Genomic DNA, 12,270 nt, shown 5'->3' on the forward strand with positions numbered 1-12,270 from the left:
GTAGAAATATTATAAAATTAATACAAATATAAGTGTGCCTTTTAGTCTATCAGTATGATTAAAATATCTTTTGGTTTATCATAACAAATATAGTTCCGAATTCATCAGATTGACAGAACCTACCTTGAAAAAATGTAAAACAAAAAACAAAAAAATATCCCTCGATTTGCTATGCAACACCACCTCAAGTAGGTCGCAGGGTAAGTTATGTCGTATAGGTAGTATGTGCAGTAATTACACGTTTTGCTCCACGGTGCAGTCGCTCTGCTCCGCAAATCGAAAATATCCCGTCATGCGCCTGAGTAAAAAACCAAAAATCGTGAACTTCATAAGTCTATAACTTCAAAACTAATGGTTTCCGTAAATTTATTTTTGCACCATCGTTGAAGACTCGTTAAAATACATACTTGTTTCCGAAAAAAAAAATCGAAAAATTCGAGTGGCCGCTAAACTAGACTTATGCCTTTATAATGAAGTAATGACTCATTACTAATGAGACATATAATAATGTAAAATGTTTAAAAGCCTACATAGCAAGAAATATAGATCAAAGGTGAAAACAACAAGTAGTTTTTCCCTTTACACATATTAATGCAATCCAGCAATATTAGGGAGTAAAATTAGAATATTATAATAGTACGCCATATTATACGTCATTGATAAAATTCGCAAAAATACGGGTAGAGCACTTACTATGTTTTAAAAGATAGTCAGCACTGCTTGAAGACTTAACAAGCTCACGACAGTTTGCTTTATGATAATATATTTGTGATTAACAAAAAATTGTTTTTATCCTGTAATAATACGAACCAGTGTTTAATTATTTTACCTATCTTTCTCAAGACTGACGAAGACGTGCTACGTCGTTTAAATACCTAATTAATTGTAATTGTGCTCAACGTGTCCTACACGGCGATTACTACATTGAAGTGACTCACTTGCTAGACACTCTAACTTGATTTTCAAACAGTTCAGCCTTCGAAACGAGAACGCCGAGCCTTATCATCAATTCTTATCATAAATCTTAATCTTAATAACCTCCACAAACTTTCAACTTATATAATTCCAACGACGTTGTCCGTTGTCCCCAAAGTCGGTAACCACGGGCCACCGAGTTTTCGATAGCAACTAGTAAATATAATAATATGATATGACTTGCAAGTTGCAGGCAACAGTGGTCAGTGAGTGACCGTCTCGACAGTCGACTCACGTTTACTCGTTCGCGGTTGCGCAATCTTAGCGTCGAATGCCGATGATAATATTATTATAGTTTGCTCTTAGTTGTAAACGACGCGCGACGGTGACCATGACGAAAACGATAACGATAATATATTAATATGCAATGGCGATTAATAATTACTGACAATAATATTATTGCAGTGCCATTACAATAATAGTTATAATAATAAAAATGTATGTGTATTGTGTGGTCGAATTTTTACAACGGAGATAAGTGATAACAGAAGTCTAATCACCGTTTACCGTCTATCACCCAAACTTTCGCTGAATTCGACTATAATAATTAATAATAATTGTTGCAATAGTGATAGCCTGTCGTTCGTGATCCTAAACACTCGTTCGTTTCAAGCACAGAAACACGGCTGCATGGATATACGACTGACCCACATGACGTTTCCCTAGCTGTAGAGAACTATCGTATCGCCTAGACCGGTGGACTCGACCACCGATGCTCAGATTAAGGTGCGTAATTAAAACGTAACATTATGATATTAATATTGGTCAGCAGCAGTGGCGGCTATCCTATACCTCAAGTGTATCGACGGATACACATGATTTTGGGGTGGGTGAGTAGGTGGTTAACTGCTTGACATATTATAGGTAGTAATGTAGTAGGTATACATAATTATCTTGCTGTATTGCTCTAATTAACGATGTTTTCCTCTAATTAACGATGTTTTCAGTAGTAGTAATGCAGTCACGAGACATGCAACATGCACTGACGCTTGGGGAATAGTCATGGTGATACGTTCTATTAGAATTTAGAATATATAGGTGTATAAATGTATAATAAATTATTATTACCTAATAATACATTAATATGTATGTGTGTAAGGAAAGGTGGGTGGGTGGGTGTCCACAGATTTTATTAGTTTGGATACACATGGTAAATTTACTGTAGCCGCCACTGGTCAGCAGTGTCCACCAGAGAAAAAAAATGTAACTGCTATCTTGATCGTTTATTTTCCCCACATATCAGTCATGACTGGCCAGTGTGAATGTATTAGTCATTATCAGTTTGTAAATAACAATTTTGTTTGCTGCAGCCCTTGTTCCATATGATCGCTAAACCGACATGGCCGAACATGATGTCATCAAAGCAAACACTAGCAAAGACAAGCCCACCGATGAAATGCTGTCTGATTGGATTCAGTGTATTTGCGTCGTCACCTTTGATCTGGAATTTGGTCAGGCGATGGAGGTACTATAGTTAATTTTTGTATACACTTGTCGACTTGCTATCTTGTAATATCCATCCATGTTTCTGTAAACATATTGTTTTTTTTCTCATAGTTGGTCTACCCCAACAACGTCAAATTATCCGAGGAAGACAAAACAAATCTCTGTTACCTAGCTTTTCCTGACTCCAATTCTGGTTGCATGGGAGACACTCAATTCCATGTCAAGATAAAGTGTTCTCAACCTTCGAATCTCAGTCAATGTCATATAAACTATAATGCAAAATGTCCAGTTTTCTTACAAGCTGATCATCGTAGTTTGTATGGGTTTGTTTTCTTTCGACAAATCAAAGATCTGTCTCTTCCACGGGGTTATTTTCAAAAAGTATGTTTAACCATTTGTTTTCTATAATACACTAACTTTTCATGAGAGTAAAATACAATATGATATTGTCAGAAAATTGACTGATTTAAAGATAAATTTACATTATTTACAGGTAAATAACCAGTAAAATATTAATATAACTCTGAATAACTTCAATAACTAAGTAAATTTTGTTTTAATTTTTTTCTGGAATTACTAATGCTGTACATATATTTTACATGAAATATATCATCTACATAATATTATGTTCTGTTTGTAGGTCACAAATAATGTACATAAGATGATGTATTGATTATATCATCTCTATATATTATATGTAAAGTAGTTATAACGCAACATCCCATAATATTTATTTTACATTACACTGTTTATTTCATAAATTCCTGAAATTAAACTTGATTTGTCTATCTATTTTATAGTTAGTTTTAATTCATTATTGTAGAGAATTAATGTTTGGCTTTCTAATTGCAGAAAATACAAATAAACCAACAATAATTTTTCTTTGTTTCAAAAGTCATATCAAACAATCAGTTTTATATAAAGTGCTCAAAATTTTCAATTATTATTTATTAATTATTTGTTGATTATTTGTTACATATGGAATGAATTATACATTTAATCATTTGAACTAGAATATATACATTGAATTATCTTAGACCAGATTTCATAAAAAATATATTGTAACCAAAACTATAGTCCGCGCAATAAAAATTAGCTAGTGATTGACGCAACTCTAACGATTATTTCCTATCAGTGGTCCTCATACGTGTAAAACTAATTTTCACGTTTTTAAAATTAATTTATTAACTTTGTATATTATATTAATTTTTATCATACAAATTATGAAAGCAAAATGGTTTAAAAAATTATTTCAATACATATATTTAGTATATAACATTGCAACAGCGTGGTGCAATTTGAGAACCCATGGATAACCGCCAGTATATGGCGGGTGGTTAACGGAGGTTACCAGCCAGTTTTCATTGCGCGACCTATAAATGACCAGTCATGGACCATTAAATCATATTAAGGAACCATACATAAGTTACAATATTGATTCATTAAATGTTTTATGTTTATGTACTCAACTGTCATTAATGTTATTAATCATAAGTTAATCGTTGATTAAATTTACAGTTTCAATGTTAAAAAAATACATTTTTATTATTAACTTATTTAAGTCATACCTAGCTTGATTAGGTGCGTATTCATTATTTCTAGGTACATAATATACTACCATAATCCATACCTTAATTATAAATTAATATTAATTCAACATAAAAAGCATTTCAATGTTTATACTGAAAAAATCAGATTGCTAACATGGTGACTTGGGAATAGTATTAAAAGTAATAGGTATTAACCAACATGGCACGCTTTTTCTTGTTTTGACCATCTCATTCACTATTCATTAATCATTATTTAAGAGATTGTTATCATAAGAAGCTTAAATTGGTTATTTTAGATATTGCTTTAAAATTAATTTCTGTAATAAACTACAAATTTTAATATTCATGAACAAATAATTTTAATTTAAAAATACCGTTGTTGTTGAAAATTATCTTAATCATGAATGTAAAGTTTTTATTTAGCCTTTTTGAAACATTAAAATCTTTGCAAAAATTAAGTTATAAGTACTTATTTTTTGCAAAGATTTTATCTCTTATACCTTAGTATCTAGAAATGCAATATTCAAAATTATTTAAAACATTAACAATGTAATAAAAGTATATTTCAAAATAATGTTAACATTAGCATATTCATTTGGTTCTACATTTTAATATGCTAAACAATAAATTATAATAAACGAAATTCCATTTTTTAAGTCTTCTTAAATTTTGGTATTCTGCTATCTACATTTGATATAATATTATTTATAAGGAAAAATGTGTGTAATTATGTTTTATTTTCCATACTTCCATTCCTGTATATATATTTTATTCACTCCCCAATAAACTTACATTTTATGACTATTCAGTATACATGGTTACACACAGTCATAGATATTTTTTTTGGATTTAGCTTCTATATTATTAGATAAAATTAAATGTTTACTTTTTGGTATTCATTTTTATAAAGAAACTTATCTTCGTGCAGCAGATAACTACTACGAATTTTGAGTAATACAATTAATTTTTTATTAATTATTAAGGATTATAAAATGTATAATAAATTACAATTATACGGTTTAAGCATGATAAACTATTTTTGATTCGATTAAAAATTTGATAAATATGATTTATTTGTTATTAATTACTGACCCCTCCATCACCACACTCCAAAATAAATATGTTAATATTTGTAAAATCGCATAGATCACAAAATAAATTTTAAACTTATGTCACCTGCTGTATTTTATTAAATTATAGATCATCTGCTACATGAATGTAAAAAAAAAAAGTAGGATTAGAAAATGATAAATTTAATTATTATAATTTAATTTTTTGTTTAGAGCGTAATTATACTATCTCAGTTGCCATTCATTAGTTTATTTACTGAAGTTTGTGGGACAATAGCGCCAGAGTATTTCAAACATGGAATTACTGGAATTGAAGTAGCATGGCATGACATCAAACAGTGGCCAGATTTATATGCTGGAGAAACAGTTAGCTTGCCATTACTAGGAATTGTTCTTCAAGTTAGTGAATCAACATAATTAATTGCTTACTTAAAATATTGTTTTGATTGTTGTAATTTTTTGTTTATAGGCTCAACTGATATGTGATAATAATAAAATCTGCAGCTCATCAAACTCAATGGTACCCGATTACCAATTACCAGTAGTTGTATCATCATTGTACGAACTAAATACATTTGGATGTTTTTCATCAATTGTATCTCAGATGCATCTTTTATGGGAATTAGTTTTAACAACTGAACCAATTGTTGTTATGGCTTCATCGCCTACTTACAGTTCTCAGGTTGTTCAAGCATTAGTCAGGTAAAATTAATTTATTCTACTAAATTGATGTACAGTAGAGTCTCGCTAGATCGAACTTGATGGGACTGAACTCTATCTGGGTGAAACAGAGTGCTGTTTAACACGTTGACTGTTGATGTTATCTGTATTTCTCAAATTTTATATGGGTCTTATCGCTGGTGCCTATAGTTGCTCATTACTATAATACCATATAATTGGCAGCTACCAAAAATGAATATTGTTTTATATTATTAATAGGATGTCAGCTCACTATTTGTTTTCTCTCTGTCCCACACTCTACATAGACAAAATGCATTTATGCAGATTTATTTTTTCTGTGTGTTTATATTCAAATTTTAAAACAAACAAAAACATTTTGTAAATTTAAATGATGTTTAAATTGTTTTGAGACAATATTTAGACAATGATATGTCATACCCTCAAAAATATTATTTTCTATCTTTTTTGTAATGGGAGATTTTATTCTAAAATTACTATAAACGTAGAAAAATGATTCTACACATATGCGTTTTGTCTATGTTGAGTGTGGGCCAGAGAAAAAAAAACAATTAGTGTACTGACATCCTATTAATAATATAAAACAGCATTTGCCACACTGGTCTTAATAATACTATAGCACATACTCATTATAATAATTTATTGTCAAAATGGCATATTATAAGTTACTGGACCATACTAATTACTGATTCTTAGGTATTTACACACAAATACCACCCAAAAACTATCCAACTTTGGGAGACTATATCTCATCAATGGATTAATGAAAAATGAAAATTCATTAAAAAAAATAGCCTTATTAGTTTATAAAATTTTAAGTTTAGGTTGTCATTTGTAAAACAAAAGTTAGTAGTGGTTGACCTAATAAATCTAAGGGTGAAAAATAGTAAAAAATTATATAGTTCTAGAACACCATGAATCTAAAATTTTGAAAAAAAAGTAAATAGTTTTTAGAAATAATGAGTATTTTATACTTCATGAATCACCCTGTATACCTACATAGGTACATAATTTAAATAAATAATTTGTCTGAATTAACTGAAATAGTGTCCACATTAGCGAACACCAAATTAACGAGACACTACTGTAGTTTATCAACTACTATTTTAAATTTTTAATAATACATTTAATTTAATTTTTAATTTTTAGCTTAATAGTGCCACTGGCTTATTATGGAGATTATCGTCCATATTTTACAATACATGATAATGAGTTCAAGGAGTATATGAGCAAGACACTACATCCACCACCTATAATACTGGGTGTAACAAATCCTTATTTCACAAAAACATTACAACATTGGCCACATATTGTTAGGGTTACTGATACATCAAAAAAAGGTAAATGTATAACATGTTCAAAAAAAAATTCATTTTTTGAATTATTTATTTTAGATTCTAACCAAAAATATAATTTGATTTTCAAACCAGAGGAGAAGGATTTTAGTAGAAAATCGGATCTAATTAATTTTTAGATCTAAATAAAAAGTTGCAAAGAGTTTGCAAAATAATTGGGAAAAACAAAAAAAAATTTAAACAAATAATTGACAATATCTTCTTCTTTTTTTTTTATAACAAAAGATATTTAATATTTATTAGCATTTTCTATGTATGATAAAGTTCTGAAATTTTTGAAGCTTTTCTATGTATTTGAGTTGTTTTTTCTAAAAAGGTCAGTAAAAAGTGGTTTTCTGTCAAAAATTTTGAAAATATATTTCTAGGTTCTTCATGGGTTGTTCTTATACAAATATACCATTAGAAATACATTGTCACAATATTTTTGTTAAAATTATAAAAATCTGAAAATTGTTGAAATAAAACTTCTTTCTTGAGGTATGGGTGGAAAAAAAATTTGCAATGAAAAATGAAATGCTTGTTTTAGTGACATTTTTTATACTATTGTTGTTATACAAATTTATTTTTATATTTTACAAAGTATAATATAATTTATATATAAAATTAATTATAAATAGGCATTGGCTGCGAATACACCATTGCCGGTTCAAATCTCGGTATTGGGCGGCACCCCTCTTTGGACTGTCATGGTGTCTGGAGAAAGAGGCCGAAATCCCCTACCTGGGCATGGCAGAAACCCTACGGGTGCCCACTAGAAATTCTGCACACAAGTGTTCTAAAAACCTACAGTCCTAAAACTAAATAGTACCAACTAACCTACACTTAATACCCTAAGTTGCTGAAGCTTGAATTAAAAAAAAAAATTTTAATTCACTAATAATTTCATGGACTCAAATACTTATGAAAGAAGTTTTACTTCCTCAGAGTTTAATGGTGGGCTCACACACTCTCGTATAGATTTTTTTAAACTAAGAATGTTCATGTTTTTTTTTTTTTAGAGATTTGAAAATTAAATATAAGATGTCTTATAAATGTATTAAAACTAAAATGTAACAAAAAAAAATTCTGGAATGCCACATTAATTGTGTTCAAAAAATGTAAAATAATGATATTTCATCTAACTTAGGAGCTTAACGGAGCTTAACGTATCTAAAATTTGCTATGTTATGCGTTTATAAGATGGAGACAACATATATGGGTAAAGCGTCCTCTACCTACTGTACAGCAGAGTAGTTACTTATTTCGCCATTTTTATAATTTATTTTAACTTGGCTGTGGAAGTTACTTAAACTAATTTGAGTTAACAATTTATATTTTTTAACTTATTTTTTAATACCATAACAGTTTTTGCTGTAATTATTAGAATTTTTTGTTTTTGAGTTTATTCATCTAGAGCAGAAGACTAAATATTTCATCCTTCAGTAATATAATTATTTGAGGAAAAAAATGAATGCTGTTTTTTTTTATTTTTAATTATCAAATATTATTGATTTGCAGATTTATCATAAAATGCTTTATATTATAGTCAAATATTATTTAAAGAATTATAAATTTGAAAATTATAGTATTATTACTATATTGTACATTTACTATTGACAATTTTTTTTTTGTATTATTTTTATACAGTATTTTAACTTAATTTGGTAAATTTAACTTTCAAATTTTATGATTAAACCTAAATAGAAATATCATTTACAATATTACCAATATCTAAAACTTTTAGCAACAAATACCTTTAATATGTTATAGTTTTATTTTTAATTGATTTTCCAAAATACTGTGAAAAAATGATTTTATTATAGTAACTACTTTCTTATATTGAATTAAAAAAAAAGTGGGAAAGTGGGTATCATTCTGCTGTATAATGGAAATTGATAATAGGTCACTATAATATATGTGTTAAATTTGAATGCATTGACAGGGATCATTGTATAAGAAAAATGATTCTGAATGGAGATGATTTGTCAGTATAGGGTATATTATATTCCCTATATTTAAATTATAATATATTTTATACGCTCATAAAATGTTTTCTATATTGATTCTGGAGTTTTTTTTTACAGTTATTTGAAGAAAAAGTTGTGGAGAATCTTGTTGGAGAATTATGTTTATTTAATTTAATAATCTTTAGTTGGCCAACTATTTAAAATATTCAATCTATTTAAATTTTAATATAAAATGTATTGAATTGGTTGTGTTTAATTGTTTGATTTAGACACAACAAATAAAAGTAAATTAAGAAAAGGATCGAATCTTAAAATTTTAGATGCTAAACCTGGAGTTTACACAGAATATAAGCCTTATTTGTATAAAGATAAATCATTCGTGAAAAAACTTCTTAGAGGAATGCAAAACAAGCGACCAGAAGAAGTGCAATCAGCACTATTGCGAAGGCACTTTTTAGAACTCACTCAGAGTTTTATGATACCACTTGAGCGATATATGTCATCATTAATGCCTTTACAAAGAAACATTTCCCCTTTTAAGGTATGAAAATTGGCTTATGTCGTAATTTCATGTACAGATAATGAATTATTTTTTTTTATTTTATAGGCGGCTCCTAAACCTTGGCCTTTTAATCCAGACAATTTTTTGGCCAGTTTAGAATATGCTGGGCCTCAGTTGACATGTGGTATTAAAGGAGACTGGAAAGGACTTTACAAGCAATTTTTTAGATCTCCAAATTTCAATGGTTGGTACAATGTCCGTTACAAAGGAATGATGATGAAACTTCAAGTTTTGCAAATTGAAGCGCTATCAAGTGTGGTAAAAAAATAACCACTTTATTTATGCTACATTAATATTCTTATTTTTTTGATACAGGTTAACATACCATAATTTATTTATCAATTTTAGGATATTAACAATTGGCTTGAAGGAAAACAAGAAGTAGAAATTGTTGACATGATACTGAAAATACGACAAAAACTGGATGAATGTGAAAGCAAAGGATACCAGTTAAATAAAAGAATCAAAGATCAATTAAAAGTGAAAATGGATGATATAATTTGCTCATTGCCAGATGATTTAAAAAATGTCTTATCAAATAAAAAGCCTTCTTGCAGATGATACACTTCCATGTATCATATCCAGATATAGATGGAAAGTAATTTCAATCATTTAAATAATATCAATGCCATCACACCAATTGTGTCTGTATTTATCCTGACTTTGATGTACATACCGATCATTAGTTTTAAAATTGATATTATTATTATTATTATTATTATTATTATTATTATTCCATAGTTATATATTTTTACAAACATGTTACAGTTTAATACATTTTTAAGTATTCAGAAATCGTCTAAATTTCTATCATTGACACTTATTAATGAATTCCTAATTTTACAACTTTGTTAAAATTAAGTACAGATATTTTAGACTAAACTATATTCGTACTGCCTTAAATTTTTGTAATACTTACTTTAAGTTACTTCCAAGAAACATGCTGGTTAATTTATGTTTATTTAATATAATATTGTTATGGCTTATGCCATAAATATTGCCCATGAATATAAAGTTATATTATATGAAAGACCTAGTGTTATGATTAGTTAAGTTGTTAATTTTGAAGTTAAAGAAATTTTTTTGCCATTTATATAATCTTGTGTTAAATTATTTGTATAAAAAATGTATTTGATATATGAAAATTTAAACAATGTACGAGTTGAGCAATTTTTATAATATGTCACTATCTCTCCTGAAATAATATCACTAAATAATTATTCTGTAGTAATAATATTATAATGCTGGAAAGGAAATAAAGGGTAAGCATTTCAGCCTTAAAATTTTTTCAAAAACTAATAATAACTTGTTATTTTTTAGCAAGTTTCACAAACACCTTTTAAGAGTACAATAATTAATTAATATGATGAAAACTTAACATTAGAATGTATTGATAGCCAATAGGTATAGATCTATGTTAGTTGACAGTCAATTTGGTACTTGTTAATAAGGCTATTTTTCCTTTTCATTAGTTTCATCGCAGTAACAAAATGTTTTAACATAATAAATAATTGTATAGCTTAGTTTATAAACAGTTTATAGGTATTACATTTTATATACCATGGTTTTTCAACAAGTAAAATGATTTATTTAATTTCTTCATTATTTAGTTGTTAATTTTAGTGTAATTAGGTATCACAGTTGATTATAAATACTAGTATTTATAATAAATGATATTAAATACTGCTATATTAAATGGCTATTAAGGGGACTGGAGAGTCCTTTGCAGGACCTACTGATATTATGCCATGTAGGTAATTCGGAATATTAAAACACTTAATTTTTGATGTATTACAAACACTAAGCAAAATAATCTGCCTAATCTTCTGCGTATTATCATTTTTTTTTTATGACAAACAAAAAAAAAACATCATTATAAACCTAAATTATTTTACAGTAACCTTGAATTTATTTGTTCAATTTGCTCTACTCAGAATCTAAAATTAAGATTATAAAATTTTCAAAAACAAAAAATTATGATGGGTAGAATATTTTTAAATAGTAATAACATAAAGGCACTTATAAATTGTAACGTAACCTATTTCTATTAGCTACAGTATTATAGAATTACGACGTATATTATGTTTCCTCAACATGTTACGAAACATGTAATGTAAACACTATAACGATTTAAATAATATAATTCTTTCAGTTAAGACAATAATTTTTCCGATATTTTAAAAGTTCTATAATATTTTATATTATTAGGCAACCTATATTTTTAAGTATAAAATATTTATGTATTTATATTAGTGGTATAATTTGACCTTAAGCGGGAGAACTTATTTTTTCTAAGTTGGTTTTTGTGGTTGGCAATTATCTTAGAGAAAACTACCAAATATATGTATTTATTTTATTTTATTATTATCATTACTATTATAAAATAAATAAATATAATTATTATATAATATAAAAATATTTATAATATTTTGTTTGTAGATTTTTAAGTGAGTTATAATTATTGTAAATTTGAAAAGAGCTATAAAATTGTAGATTTTTTTGCATATATATTAAAATACTTCGCTTCAAAATTAAAATATGAGGTCGACTAAATAATAGGTACTCTTACGTTTAAATTTTATAAGAGAGTAATTCCATGAATAAGATTTGGTATGTTACACACTTGTAAGACGGAAACAGTGGCGCCGAAGTCCTAAAAATCTAGTA

The 12,270-nt window shown here is 27.7% G+C and overlaps 1 protein-coding gene across 1 annotated transcript; it reads left to right on the top strand.

Annotated features, from left to right (window-relative positions):
• The first annotated feature begins 1,120 nt into the window (after positions 1–1,120).
• On the top strand, positions 1,121–10,886 carry LOC107172125 (protein DENND6B). The gene is made up of 9 exons (XM_089216252.1): positions 1,121–1,701; positions 2,286–2,440; positions 2,533–2,802; positions 5,255–5,440; positions 5,511–5,743; positions 6,890–7,080; positions 9,311–9,582; positions 9,649–9,861; positions 9,952–10,886. The coding sequence occupies exons 2-9, from the start codon at positions 2,315–2,317 to the stop codon at positions 10,162–10,164; spliced, it is 1,704 nt and encodes a 567-aa protein (XP_089072378.1). The 5' UTR covers positions 1,121–1,701; positions 2,286–2,314; the 3' UTR covers positions 10,165–10,886.
• Positions 10,887–12,270: the final 1,384 nt, after the last annotated feature.

The sequence above is a fragment of the Diuraphis noxia genome, unplaced genomic scaffold (genome assembly GCF_037042655.1).
Source record: "Diuraphis noxia isolate RWA-SAM2 unplaced genomic scaffold, SU_Dnox_SAM2 contig0001, whole genome shotgun sequence".
In the NCBI taxonomy this organism is placed as follows: Eukaryota; Metazoa; Arthropoda; class Insecta; order Hemiptera; family Aphididae; genus Diuraphis; species Diuraphis noxia.

What these genes read in the sequence shown, in the direction of transcription:
- LOC107172125 (XM_089216252.1), top strand. Translation starts at nt 2,315, where the DNA reads ATGGCCGAACATGATGTCATCAAAGCAAACACTAGCAAAGACAAGCCC. An exon ending in GAAACATTTCCCCTTTTAAG is followed by an intron (nt 9,583 to 9,648) that starts GTATGAAAATTG and finishes TTTATTTTATAG; the next exon opens with GCGGCTCCTAAACCTTGGCC. An exon ending in TTGAAGCGCTATCAAGTGTG is followed by an intron (nt 9,862 to 9,951) that starts GTAAAAAAATAA and finishes TATCAATTTTAG; the next exon opens with GATATTAACAATTGGCTTGA.